Source organism: Ochotona princeps, chromosome 2 (assembly GCF_030435755.1).
Source record: "Ochotona princeps isolate mOchPri1 chromosome 2, mOchPri1.hap1, whole genome shotgun sequence".
Classification (NCBI taxonomy): Eukaryota; Metazoa; Chordata; class Mammalia; order Lagomorpha; family Ochotonidae; genus Ochotona; species Ochotona princeps.
The window spans coordinates 102,250,016-102,264,057 of NC_080833.1; the positions used below are offsets into that span (position 1 = coordinate 102,250,016).

At 48.8% G+C, this 14,042-nt stretch overlaps 1 protein-coding gene across 12 annotated transcripts in view; it reads right to left on the bottom strand.

Moving 5' to 3' along the window:
- Positions 1-530: 530 nt before the first annotated feature.
- PDE4DIP (phosphodiesterase 4D interacting protein) overlaps positions 531-14,042 on the bottom strand; it is a 241,637-nt gene continuing 228,125 nt past the window's right edge. For 7 of the 12 annotated variants that reach the window (XM_058660126.1, XM_058660134.1, XM_058660135.1 and 4 more), the window contains 11 exons: positions 13,919-14,038; positions 12,301-12,490; positions 11,661-11,785; positions 9,014-9,253; positions 6,598-6,714; positions 5,789-6,015; positions 4,770-4,913; positions 3,288-3,426; positions 2,935-2,981; positions 2,158-2,209; positions 531-1,516 (listed from right to left, as the gene is read on the bottom strand). In XM_058660126.1, the coding sequence (XP_058516109.1) occupies positions 1,392-1,516; positions 2,158-2,209; positions 2,935-2,981; positions 3,288-3,426; positions 4,770-4,913; positions 5,789-6,015; positions 6,598-6,714; positions 9,014-9,253; positions 11,661-11,785; positions 12,301-12,490; positions 13,919-14,038 (1,526 nt within the window). In that variant the 3' untranslated portion in view covers positions 531-1,391. Of the gene's footprint in view, positions 1,517-2,157; positions 2,219-2,658; positions 2,707-2,934; positions 2,982-3,287; positions 3,427-4,769; positions 4,914-5,788; positions 6,016-6,597; positions 6,715-9,013; positions 9,254-11,660; positions 11,786-12,300; positions 12,491-13,918; positions 14,039-14,042 lie in introns of those variants that run through there. The other 5 variants (XM_058660131.1, XR_009244910.1, XM_058660130.1 and 2 more) reach the window with 5 other exon arrangements.

Here is a 14,042-nt window from a genome sequence, read left to right on the forward strand (position 1 = left end):
TAAGTGTTTCTAGGAAACAACTGTATTGTTAACTTTGTTGAAATCCTGGAATGCAAAAGGACACAACAAAGAACTTTTCCCAAGAAACAGTTGAAGATTTCCTTTCAGTGTTTATGGAGTGGCTTCTCAATGAAAGGTTCTTAATCACAGTAAACCAAATTTTATTGCAGTTTGATTCAATGTTTGGGATGAATGTTTTCAAAATGTGGGCTGTAGCCCACTTGCATCACCAGCGCTGCTTACATATAAAAATGCAGACTCTGCAGTCTTCTCACCCCAGCGGAAGCTCTTGGGTTTGCAGCACAGGCAATACTGCTACCATGTCCACCACTGACTCCACAGCACAAGTGTAAGACTCACCCCTACACACTTTTACGTGGGGGGAGGGTCTTTAAAAATGACCCTGTAGAAACAATCTTTTCAACGTAGACATCAAACGTTAGATCATACGCTTCTTAATAGTACTTTGTCGTTCTGATTCTTGTACACTCAGTTCAGGGACTTTGTGCACAAACGGAAAACAAAGCAGGCAGAGAAAAACTGTTTATTACTTTATACACATTGCTTTAACATCTACCAAAAAGATTTTCCTTTGCTCTTGCCAACCCTGCCCACAAGTTACATTGCCCTTTGCGGTGGCTTTAGCACCATATATAAATCTGTTGCATACATTTGTACACACACACACACCATCTGTATGCACTGTGAAAACACAGGCTAGGCGTGAACATAGTTGGAGCCCTCTCCCAGGCCACTCAAAAAAAACCCTACAATTTGTTGTACACAAGAGTTTTAACAGACTAGGTATGGCCTTCAGTGCCAAATTGTTTGGATGGATTTCAGGCAAAAAAAGACAGGAAAGGAAACAGATCAAAACCAGGAGGAGCATGAGGCAGTGTGAGATGGTATCTGTGACGTCCCCACAGTCACCGTGTGTGACGCTGCAGGCTGCGGAGCGCTAACGGGGCAGGTCTGGGAGCAGTGCTCATGGAGCCCCCAACACTGTCCAGCAAGGCACTGCCACTCAGCAGTGTGCTTCTAGAACTGTCTGGGTAGCTCTGTGATGGGGACCACACGTCCTGTCTGCAGGCAGCTCAGTCCTACTTGTCTTGAGTTGGCCAATTGGGAGCAGCTGCATAGGTGAGAATCGTGCTGTGGCCACTCCTACGCCAGTGGGCTGCTCACAAGCAGTGTCACAGGGTCCTTCCTCTCTGCGTGTTTGGCTTCTTGCTGGGACTGGCAGATCTTGGCTAGTGGTGGTCTTCCACTGCCAGGAAGGCACTCTGCCTTCCTCCCTGCCCCCTCCATGACTCCTTGGAGCTCTTCTCCTGACCCTGCAGTGGGTTTGGAGCAATAGGGCTCAGCTCCTCTTCAGCAAGAAGGCAGTGGAGCTACAGGGCACAGGCCCATTCTCCTGGCTGGTTCAGAGATCTCCTTTGGATGTGCTTCCTGCGTGGTTCCTGGAAGGTAAGGGTCACAAAGCTGGAGCACACAACAGCATCCTTTGGGATTTCACCTGGAGAGACATAAAGGCCAATGAATGCTGGGTGGCTTGGTGGGTGGGTGCTGGTGGCTCCCTGAGGCAGGAGTGTGAATGATGTGGACATATAAGCCAGGAGCATGATGGGAGCCAAGTAAGAGGATGCACTGAGGGGATGTGATGTGGTTTGGGGAGCAACAGGTTCCCCTAGGTTAGAGAAAAAGCCTTCCTAATATGCATCAAGGTCCCTGCTGGAAGCCCCTGCTCGGTGCTCTGCTGGATCTTATCAGGCACTCTTTGAGCCCCATGGGCACCAACTGACCGCCTCTGCTGGCTCCCAAACAAGAAGTGCTTAGCATGACACATGCGCATGGAGAAACCGCTTATTGCAGGTAGGGTGGGGGGATGACGTTTTGCAGGGATGTCCCTGTTAAGTTCAGCTCCCAGTTGCCTTAGTTAAGGGTGAGGATAGCAAGGACCCTAAAAATGATCTAAGCCCATGGATGGAGGGTCAGTAGTCTGACTGCAATTAAGGAGCCTGCCAAAGCTATACAACCAGTTAGTGATCAGCCTGGATAGAAGAACAGGCCTCAGGCCCTGTACAAGCATCCAAGGCAACTAGAGCGGAAAGCTTGCACACTGGAGGGGCCGGCGGGGGCTGGAGGCTGTGCCGTTACCTTGGCTGGGACGGGAGGAAGGCTTTACAGAGGCAATCTTGTGAGGGCTGTGCTACAGAGGCTCAGGAAAGAAAGAAATCATGAGAACAGCAGAAGGGAGTCCGAAAAAGACACTCAAAGCAAACCCAGGCTTATCACTGCCACACTGTGAGAAACCACATCCTCTCAGTTACAGTTCTGAACAGTTCTAGCAGTGCAGACGGGAGACCCATCGAGTGGCCCTCCACACACACACACACACACACACACACACACACACACTCTTTCATGATGCTCCTTAAAGGAAAACATATGCAATTGAAGTTTCTGTCTTCATCACAATTTGCCTGTAGTGAGGGCCATTGTCTTGGCTGCACCCTGCTGTATTTTTTTTCATAAAGCAGTGCAGGAAACACTAGAAGATGGCCCAAGATCCCCTCACTGAAAGCTGGTTCACAGGCATACCGCTAAAATGTTTTCTGTCATCTCCTCACCCCCGCCCCCCGCCAAGGGGCAACTGACCATTTCTCCAAACTCCTCTCATGGCAAAATGGAGGGGGTAAGTGGGATCTACAGGAGAGAGGATGACAGTGTGAGAGCAAACAGAGATGTCAGGGGAGACTGGGTGGGGTGGCAGGTGACAATGGAGATGCAAAGTGGAAGACTGCTCACAGGGCCCTGAGACTCTCCAAGTGGGCCAAGAGTCCTCCCCTGGTCAAGGTCACCTACATGATGACGATGGTGCTGCGCGGGGGGGGACAGGCTCTGTGGCTCTGACTCCCATAGCACTCTCCTTACCTCCAAATTAGTCTTTGCCTTCTTCAAAACATCATGCGTCCTGGTTACTGAAACAGAGACAGCCCCGGGGAGCAGAATTACTCAACTTGCAGGCCAGGGGCCTTCTCAGCATGTCCTCCCGACCACCTAGTTCCTGTCCCTCCCCTCTCCCCTCCATGCCCTCCCCCCTGACCCCCCCCCCCCCCCCCCCGTCAGCACTGAGGGCCAGGAACACCCCATCCTGCTTCCCCTCCTGCCCTCCCGGATCCCTGAGCCTTTCTTCTCACTGCTCTCTGGCAGCACAAGAGAGGCTGGTTTAGAAGCAGCCTCTACCCCCAGCATTTCGCCCCAGTCCCGGTCACAAGGGCACCTACGCTGGCTGACAATGAACTGCTCCAGGTTCTCCCTCTGCTGGTTGGCGGTCCGCAGCCGCTCCGCTGTGCCCTGAAGCAGCCTCTGCTGCTCGGAGACTCGGGCTCTCAACTCCACGAGCTCTCTTTCCACCAACTCCCCCTGGGGAGAGGGACAGAGTCGCAGTCAGTGGCCAGCAGGTGCAGAGCACCTGTACCCCCACGCATCTGCACCATCCCAGGAAGGATCCTGCAAGTCTTCTCAAACACTCTCTAGACCTGATTCCCTCCGCTGAGGCCTTCCGCTGAGGCCTTTCGCTGAGGGCAGTTTAGGGAAGCAAGGCTGGGAATCTAGGAGCCTGCTGGCAGAGCAGCACAGGCCTGCATTTGCATGGCAGAAGGAAACCTGGCTCCTCCTAGTCAGTATGAATCTCCCACCTGGGGAACAAGACCTGAATTTCATTCTAACATGTTTCCTCTATCCTCCTTCTCAGGCTAGCTAAGCAGTGCAATAGCCAGTATGCAAGTTTGTAAATGTTTGCGCCACTATGAATCTTGCAAAATATCACCTCCCTAGAATCAATCTAGTGGGTCCCACCAGGCATCAGCAACATTTATCTCAGGCTGGAATCTCGGGAACAGCATCCGGAGCCCGCCGACCCAAGAGTCCATCAGAGCTGACCCTTGAGTATTCTAGCCAATGTCAAGCAGGAGCCACCTTTTCTCACCCCTTTAAATGACATAATGAGATATAATTGTGGAAGCTGCTCTGTTTTTAATGCATTCCCCAAAGCTTACAAACTGAAGATGTAGCCCTCCATGCAAGTATGTGTAGAGCTAATGGGATGACTTTAGGTTGGGAGGCTCACTCCTCGTGGCAGACCAAATGCTGTCAATGCAGAGGGGAGCCTGCCTCCAAGTGGGCTTTGTTCAGCCTTCTCCTGCCGTCCTCCTGCGTCCTCTGGCTGTGTGATGCTGTGTGGCGCGTTAGGATGCAGACAGCAGGCCCTCAATGCAGAAGGGTCTCTGAACATGGACTTCCCAGCCTGCAGACCCATGAATTAGATCATCGTCAATGTTCCCACAGCACAGAACACTTGGTCTTCTGTGACATAGCAGGTGACCCAGGAGAGTAGCCCCAAGAAGCCCGCAGTCTCATGGCGATATCCTGTGATCACTAAGACTAGGTGGATGGGAAAGGAGATGCTGAACCTTTGACACAACCCTGGCAGTTAGCTCCAAGTTCTGAGTTACAGAACTTGAACTCTGATGGACAGATGAGCAGCGTTACTAGGTCACTCAATATCCTTTCCTTCCTCTCTTCGATTTCTTCTCCCAGGGCCCAAGGCTGGGGACCTAGGGAGAGGAAAGCAACCACATGGGCTAGAGGTCTGCCTCCAGTGCCATCTGTTCCAACTCACCAAGCAGCTACAGAGGACCTGGGGGACGGAGCAGTGTTGGGCCAGAAGGATTGGGAGCAGCCAGGACAGGACCCTGGCCTCTTACCGCTTTGCCCAGCAGCACGGGGCTGTGGGAGTTTGGCAAGGCCGCCCGCCAGAACATGGCCAGGAGTGAGGCTGCCTCCTGCAGGGTCTGGTGCAGGGCACTGGTGCTGCTCTGAAGCTTGAGGAGGCCTTTGCAGTCCAGCACCTGGTAAGAGGGGGCAGCTGAGATAGGAGCTTCGTTTGCCTTGTTTCATTTCCCCTCAAGTTGTTTAGTGTTTGCAGCACAGTGCACAGCACTGCTTGAATCTGCTCTGCTACAGGGAGCACACAGAGCTCACAGGACTGAGGTGGCATTCCTTTGATCTGGAATTCCCATTTCCCTCTGAATAGGTGATCTAATACCTGCTCCTTTCCTTGCTGGGATGCATGAGTGCATCCACAAGGGGGCCTTCACAGCGCCTCTGCACAGTGCCCTTCACCCCTCTGTACGCCTATCTACTCAGAAGTGTGTCTTGGCCCCGAGGGAGGGGCCCCGGAGGCGGGGCCATCACATCCCCGGGCCTCCAGCACAGGTATCTCATCTCCTGGCAGGGGACAGTGTCCTGAGGAGCTCTGTTGACTGCTCTTGCTGCCCTGCTCACTGTGGACAAGGAGCCCTTAGCTGCCAGGCTCTCACCCCTTCTACGCACAGAGTTCACGGGACTGGGAATCCCTCAACCTCTCCAGCCATCTGACAGACCTCATTCCACCCAGAGGGCCATGGGCCTGCAGCTCTGGAGCAGACAGTAACCACCCCAAGTTGTTCTGGACAATGGCACCCAAATAAATGCTCTGCCCCTGCTGCTGCCATTGCCGCACAGGCTCGGACAGAAGTTCTCAGTCAACCTCGCCTGCTACACAGCAGCACTTAGGATGAAAATAGCGCTGACCGAGATGCAGGGCCTGGCTGGTGTAAATGGAACATGTTTCTTTAGCAGCTTCCGAGAGTGCAGGAAGGAACAAAAAGCAATAGAATGGAGCTAAAGCCAGAAGAAGAAGCAGAGAGGGAACGAGTGTGCCTGAGAGGCGTCGTGTGCTTACCTCGGTGGCCTGGGCTTCCAGGCCAGGGAAGTCGCATGCTGACCTCAGGAGAGCTGCTACCTTCGCCACCTGCAATTTGCCCTCCTCAATTTGCTGCCTGAGGGCACTATAGTCATCAATGTGACCAATAACGTGGCGACCATGCTTATTGGCAAAACAGCCATCAGTAGCATCACCCTCCAGCTTGGGAGGGTCCTTCCTTAAAGGAGAAGTACACAAACTCAGCTCTGGAAATGAAACACAAGATCACAGGATCCACTATTATTATCCATAGTGACTTCCTCACTTCGTTGCAACAGACAGTGGCAGAGGCCAGGACAAGAAAGACAACCTTAGAAGTACAAATGGGTGTTCGGCACAGAAGTTCAGAAGCCACATGACATATGCCTGCATTCCAATCAGAATGGCTCGGTTCAAGCCTCAAATTCCTACTAATTCATAGACTGAGATGCAGCAGATTATGGTTCAAGTACTTAGAAGACCCAAATAGGATTCCTAACTTCAGGCTTCAGCCTGCCTGGCCCCAGCTGTTGCAGGATCTGGCAAGCGAACCGGTGGCTGGAAGATCTCTCTCATTTACAAAGAATGGAGATACTAGCAGGCAAAGAACCACAAAGGGCAGTAGGAAACTGTAGGATGAAGAACAATGGATGAAAGAATGGAGCACAATGTGCAATGAGTAGGACTGAAGGCCTTGGGAGACACACGCAGAAATGTCTAAGTTGAAATAACCTCCGTATAGTTGACCAAGGCTGTTTGCACAATGCTTTTGCTATGTGGTCTCTGATCCCCTTGCTGGCTACACTTACCATCTCTCCTACTGAAGACGACAGTTTCTGAGCCAGGAGCGGAGGAAGAGGAGCTGGGGAAGTCCATGACTGGGGGATTCATGCCAACATCCCGAACTGGAGGGGAAGCAGCTGAGTCTAGGGGACAAAGACAATCACAGTTTTCAGGAACCCAGACATGTCCCATGGGAGAGCTAAGGCAGCATGATTGAGATCCGTGACCTCTTGTATAATTATCCTTCAGATCCCACACTCAAAAGCAAGAACCAAGTACCTACTCGACCCAGTGTTTCCATTCGCAGAGCAAAAGGACAGTTGTGTCATGGGAATGTTCCATCAAAAAGAAACCTCTGACTTGCAAATCATCAGGCATATTTTATAAGCTAAATTCTTAGTATAGTTTTTATATGTAATATCTCCTCCAATGCCTTGTAGCTAAATATGAAAAATATGTATCTATAAAGCGTAGTTTGTACTTATGCTAAAATATGGGTCAAAGAATGAGTGAATTTATGAGGAGTTAAACCCAACAGGCCACCAACGAGTCTGCTGAGTTAGTATTGGTGGAATGTTGCATTATAGCAGAAGAAAAGAAGGATCATGGGGCTAAGGATGCCCTAGTAGAGACCAGGAAACAACTCTACCATGAGGAAACTGGAAAGTGTCAGAAAGAGGACAGAACCTGTTTCCCAAGAAGGAGCAAGTTTTGAGCCCCTGGATCTGTGCCATGGCAGGTGTATGGGAGCCATGACAGCGAAAAGCCTGATTGGAGGAGAAGACATGACTGAGTGCTAGGACCATCACGGCAGTCCCAGACGGCAAGGCAGCGACCCTGGGGCACTATGCAGTTCCTGTGGACCAGGAGCTGTACTGGACAGCCCACATACACTCACTGCCTAATAACCAACATGATCATTCTATTGTTATCTTCATTTGGCAGATAAAGGGCACCTGTCTGATATATAAGAACCCAGCACAACTGGAGGAAAACGAGGACTCTCTTGACCCACAGACAGTAGACACGGGGGTCATAAAGCCTGAGCAGAACTTGTTCTTGATTAGGATCCCATTGAGGACATACCCGTGGAGGTGGTGAACTGCATGGGACCCCAAAAGGAAAGACAGAAGGGGAAGTGGGGAAAGGAACACACTTGACATTAGTATGAAACTGTTGCAAATGAGATTGAGAGGGCGAGGTCTGGTTAGCTTGCCTGCCTGGAAAGGCAGGCACCGGCTGGGGCAGAAGTGGACTACCGTCACCTGGACTAAGCAGGTCCACCACACAGGGTTTCCTCACATCCTTGGTTTCCTTACGGACAGAGCTTTTGCCACACGCTGAATTCCCCACATATGAAAGACAGAGACGCTAGTTTGGACAAGGGAAACTAGAGTGACTGAGATAGAACCTGCTGAGATGGACAGAACACAGACACTGAAATAGCTGGTCCTAACGTTGCTTGTCTCTAACGCCTGTGAACCCCCACCTGTTTGCTAACGTCTCAGGCCTTGCGTTTCCCATGGAAAATGCACAGATGGTAAATTCTTCCCTACTTTGATAAAATTATGTGAGGATCCCTCAAAAAAGTGTGTTGGAAAATGGAATTAAAAGGTTAGATACAAGTAGGCATACAGCCTAGTGGTTAAGACGCCCACATTGAACGTCAGAGATCCTGGGTATGATTCCTGCCCCTGGCTCCAGACTCCAGCTCCCTGCTAATGCAGCTCACACGGCTCAGGAGTTTGGGTTCCTGCCATCCAAGGGGAATCTGGATTCACAGCTTCAGTCCTGATCCAGCACTACCTGCTGGGGCCTCTGGAAGGTAAACCAGCAGATGGGAGCCTTTTCTGCTTGCCTTCTTCCCTGCCTCTCTGTCCCTTTGCCTCTAAAATAAGAAATAAAAAATGTTAAACAAATAAAATTTAAAAATGCATGGTCATTATGGTGCAAATATTTGAAATCCATCAAAGTTTTTTGTAATATTTATTTTTACTGAAATTTTAAAGGATCCTTATATGTCTGGAAATATGTGATACTTTTAAAGTACTTCTCAGATAGAGAACAGGGACAGATGGCAACATATGTAGTTGTTAATTATTGAGAAATTCTTATTGTACCAGGCCCTTGTAAAGCATTTCATTTAATGGCCCAAGTAGCTATAGAATATGCATACTATGATCATGCCCATGGGAAAAAAATATAAGAAAACTACAGCTTGAATACCTGAGAGTTTAAACTCCACACCCAAAGCAACCAATCTGGGCTTGGTAAACTCAGAACCAGATCTAACCTAAATCCCATATTCTCTCTTAAATGCTGTCATCGCCTATTTCAGCCTGACCGTAAGGGGGCACCATAGAGTCAGGATTGCCCTCTTTGTACACACATCCGGGTGAGTGCCCACTTGATGAGGACCTCCTGACTGCGTTGCAGGCCTACCTTGGAAGATGGGCTGCTTTTTTCCAGGGTCAGTGCTGGTGGTGAAGCTCTGGCTCACGGAGGAGGCACCAGGGCTGGCTTTGCTGACACCACCCTCCAATTGCAGCTCCAGCTGCAGTCGCAGACAGTTGTTCACCTGGATGCTTTGCTCCAGCTGCCCTCTCAGAACTCGGATCTCTGCCACCAGGCAACTCAAGTCATTGCTCAAAGGGGCCTGGTGGCAGGCATCCAGACCAAAAGCTAGAAGCAGAGAAAAAGGACACTGAGCTAAGAACACACAAGCACTTGCTGGAACACTTCTCTGCAACAGTCTTTTCCGCTAAGGACCCCATTGTAAATCTCAGAGTCACAGCTGCCACACAGGCCAACACATCAGTTCTAGAGATGTCGTCATCTCTGGGTGGGTCTGCGGCACACTGAGATGCCACAAGTCCAGTCTGAAATTTCCCGGAGGTTCTAATAACCCCAGACATTCAGAGGACATCACATTGGCAGACAAAACCAAGCCTATTCCTTCATCTCCAAGTTAACCTGAGTCTGCTGGCCAGAGAGCAGTATCCTACAAGGCAGGAGGTCAACAGGGAATTATGCAAGGGCAGGGCCTGAAGTGGACAGGGAGTTGATGACCTCTGTGCTCAGAAATCAAAGAGGAGAAGGAAGAGGAAAGCTTCAGGACTGTGGTGGCAACGACGAATCAGAGCCCAGGTCTCAGAGCAAGGTTCTTAAGCTCTTCCATGCTTTTTAACCTCCACTCACCACCTACATTTCTACATTCTAGTGCCAAGAGGCCTAAGACGTACTCTTCAAGTTCACAATCTCACAGTGAAAACTCTTCAGGCCAAACACATTTCAAAAAGCTAGAACAATGTGCTTCTTAGCAAGGCAATAGGACGCACAGATCACGTTCGCCCTGAGCTACTTGGACCCACCTGCATCGGAGCCACACTCTTAGATAAACACATTCAGTTCTGCACAGAACAGCGTGAATATTCTTGCTACATTAATAAATACAGACTGTGGATATTCTCTTGCCACTTCAGGTAGGTTTTGACACTAAATCTTTAAATCCGGAGAGTTTACTGGATGTGGGAATTGAAAATAAGAGATTATGGAGGCTAAGATGCCAGGAAAGTGTTCAGGGTAAAGCGGTTTCAGGGTTCCACGATCTTCTGTCTGGTCCTTCCTTTCCTACATTCACAAAGTTTTGCTTCTGGTTTGTTTGAAACATTTTTCCTCTGCTCATTCCCTTTTATCCGCCCAGTCCCTTACATTAGACTCATTTCTTTAAACGCCCACCGGACAGGCTCCCGGGACGCCAATGTCTCCCAGTTCCAGTATGTTCCACCAGATGTGGTATTTGAAAGTTCTGTTTTCATCTTACACTTGCTTTTCTTTAAAAGACTTTTATTACCTAGTACATAACACACTATTATCTTCATTTATCTGCGTTCTATCATACTCTCCACCTCTCCTTTCTGCTAACCTGGTTTCCCACTCCCACTGACATGAAGTGTCCCCCACAGACCCAACACTCATCCTGACTTTGTAGTTCACCTTTTCTCTCGGCCTGATCAACCCTTAGAATTCTTTAAGTTCTAGTGTAACCTCTCTTGCAAAAGATTTGGAAAACAATCGAGCTTTCTGAAGATTAAAATTTGGCTGAAGAGAGAAAACCTAACCTGAATTTCATTCCCTTGCATGCACCATACATCAGCTCGTCTTCACCTGGTAGTTCTTCCAACATGGGAGGCCAGTTCTTGCCTCCTTGTGATTTTTCCAACGCCCAAATTCCTTTATATTTTCCAATCAGCTCAGGATTTCTGGACACACACATCACGGCCCCTGACCTCATGACATTCCCAGTTTGTCAGTGACCTCCTTCCAAGAGGGGTTCAGCAATCCAACAAGAGGCCACTCCACTTATACTATCACGTGGTCTCAAGCTGAGTTGCCCACCCTTGACTAAGTGTCTCCCGTGTCCTCAGCTTTGTAGCTGACTTCCTCTTCCTAAGGCCCCTGAATGGGCACAGGGCCAGGCCTCCCGAGTCCATCTGCTTATCACAGATACTTGACCACACTCTCAGGATTCTGCTTAAACTTTTGCTAAATTTCATCACCCTGAAGTCAGCCCCTCTGTTCCAGCCTACTGTGATTTATGAATACGATGTTTCAATTACCTTTCTCCACTTGAGGGACGGGAAACACACCCAAATTCTCAAATGCTGAATTATGATTTTAGCAAGGTAGAAAAATCTTCAATAAAAGAACTTTACATCTAAACCTAAGCTTAGACCCGTTTTTAGTGGTATCTTTGTTTCTGGGTTGTCAATGTATGCTATTTATAATATTCAAGATCTTTTTTAAACAATGACAAAAGTGGTACAATCTAGATATTGCTTAACTTGTATCAAGTCATATAAGTGATTAAAGTTTAGCCTCTAAAAGGAAGGAGGGAGGAGGGGGAGAGATGGAGGTGGGAATATTATTACGGTCTTAGAGTTATATCTACAAATTACAATGAATCTTTTTTTGAAAAAAACAATTGAAAAGCATTTTTTAGAAGCTTTGACTCCTGTGGTCCATTTTTAAGGATGCCCCCTATAAGCTTACCCCTGACTCTTCAGACAAGGAGGAAGGGCACACATACCTTTCAGCCCCCTCTTAGAATTGCCATGAAGTGCTTCGTAGATCTGTAGCTCCGACTGGAGGCTCTGAAAGAGCTGCTGCTTCTCCTCACACTGCTGCTGCAGGAGGACCAGTTTGTGCTGCAGCCTGCCGGGCAAAGGGCAAGGGTCACCCGGATGGAGGGGCCACTGGGTCATGCCAGGGCAGCAAGCTGGCAGCCAATTTTTGTATTGCAGAGTTTGCCCCAAATATCAACTCGGGGACGAGGAGGCCATGTTATAGATGTGAAACAGACACGAAGTAGCAATGTGACTTGCTTGATGTCACACCATTAGGCACATTAGGCACACAGTGTTCATGCTGCTCCCTGTTTTCATGCGCTTCCTGTTTTCAAGCACTTGTAGGACTTCAGCGGGACACAAGTATCACCCAAACCCGAGCTGATGATAGAAGCTCTAGGACACAATGTCCCAGATCTCACTGGAAGCTTGAGAAGGCTTTCTCCTGGCTCTGATATATGAAAGCCTCTGTAACACAGTTTCACTCTCTCCACTTGGCCATTTTTAAAAATACTTCTCTGAGAAGTCCTTGCTTCTGCTCAAAGCCAGGGACAGCAAAAGAAAAACGGCAGCCGTCTTCCCTACCAACAGGCATCCCCTTACCTGGAGTCCTTTTCCTGCAGGGACAGACGCTCCTCCCTGAAATGCAAGATCTCTTGCTGCTTCTCCCGCAGGTCTCCCAAGAGCTGCTGCCTCTCCACTTTCTGGTGCTCCAGCTCCTTCTCCAGCTCTTGCAGTCGGGATCGGGAGGACAGCAGAGCCTCCCTCAGGCATTCTGTTTCCTGGGAGTGCTCTGGTGGGCAGAACAGTGAGGGTTAAATGCCAGGGAGAAAGCTCCACAGGAAGAGAAGCCCAAGCACACTGCCCCTGACAAACAGGACTAAGACCAGGAAGGCAGGCCCCTGTGCTGGTGTCGGCTGACTATAACCATCTACCCTGGGAGGCAGTGCAGTCCATCCTTGCAATGTCCTCGATCCATGACTTCCTATGGCCTCCGCTGCTCCAGAGAAAACACTCAGGTCTCCGACATCCACCATTTTCCATGTAGCATCTGTTTCATAATCTATACTTAAACTTTGCAAAAGATCAACATCAAGATTTGCCTGTGAGTTTTAAGGTATTTCATCAGCTTAAATATTGGGTTATTTGCACTTTTCTGGGCTTCTGGTATCTTTATGATCAGAAATTCACAAACATAATCGATAGACACTTTTGAGATTAAGGCTGTAGGTTGCGTCTTTCCTCTAGGAAATGAAACACTTCAGGACTCGAAAAATCGTACCAATTTAAATCAGTCATTATCTTGTCACCCAAGAGGTCTTTTCTAATCTTCCCAAGCACGCAATAGGATTATGCTAATTTGGCCTTCTATTAACTTCCATTACTTTTCCCATAAGTGGCCTTTCTGTCCATATTTTCTTGCTCTGAGATAACTAATTCAGAAATATCTCCTGATGCCTTTTTCCTCCACAATCATTCCTTCATTCTAGGATTAACCCTTACAGATACGCCTGGTCTTTTTAAAAATAACTTTTCAATACATATCTGTAAATAAATAAAAATGTTACTGATAAAAATTGACTTCAACAAGCCAAGTAACACTAAGTTCAGCTGTCTCCTAGCCACTTGGGAAATAACACCACCTATGGATGCTCATTTAATGGGGCCTGGAGATTTCTGGAGAGCATTTGCTAGTACCTCTCAACACAGAATTACAGGGGTACTGACTGAAGAGGAATCATGAGTGTAGGAGTGAGGGGAGGTGAGGAGGAGGCATAGCGATGGCAAGGCAGGAGGAACACACAGCTGTAGAAAGTTCAGAGAGACTTGTGACAGGAAGTAAGTTTTCGTATTTCTTTCTTTCCCAGTTCCAAATCAGTTGTAAGGTATGGAGGAAGGAGAGGGGTGTAGAATTGATACCAAACCGAGAGCAGTGGGCTAGCCAGTGATGATAGGTATACACAAATGGCCTTTATAGAGCCATTTTGGCCTTTCCTAGAGCCATTTGCCTCTGGGTTCTAGAAGGTCAAGGGCCCCTGGTTAAAATCTTTCCTGAAGCAGCCCGTTCTAGACTGAGAAGAGCTACGGGAATTTGGGATTGGTGGGTCTGGGCAGCTCTTTTATCTCAGCTCTCCTCTCTCCACTTTTCTCTTTGGTGATTGGTCTAGCCAGGGAAGAAATGGACCCAAGGATGACCACAGTGTATGTTTTGATCACTCACCTCTAGACACATGGCTCAGCTGGGCCTGAAGGCTCCGATTTTCTTCCCTGAGGACTTTGTTCTCATTGTAGAGCTGAGGAATGGATTCCAGGCCTTGGCCACAGAAATTAGAGGTGGATCCTGT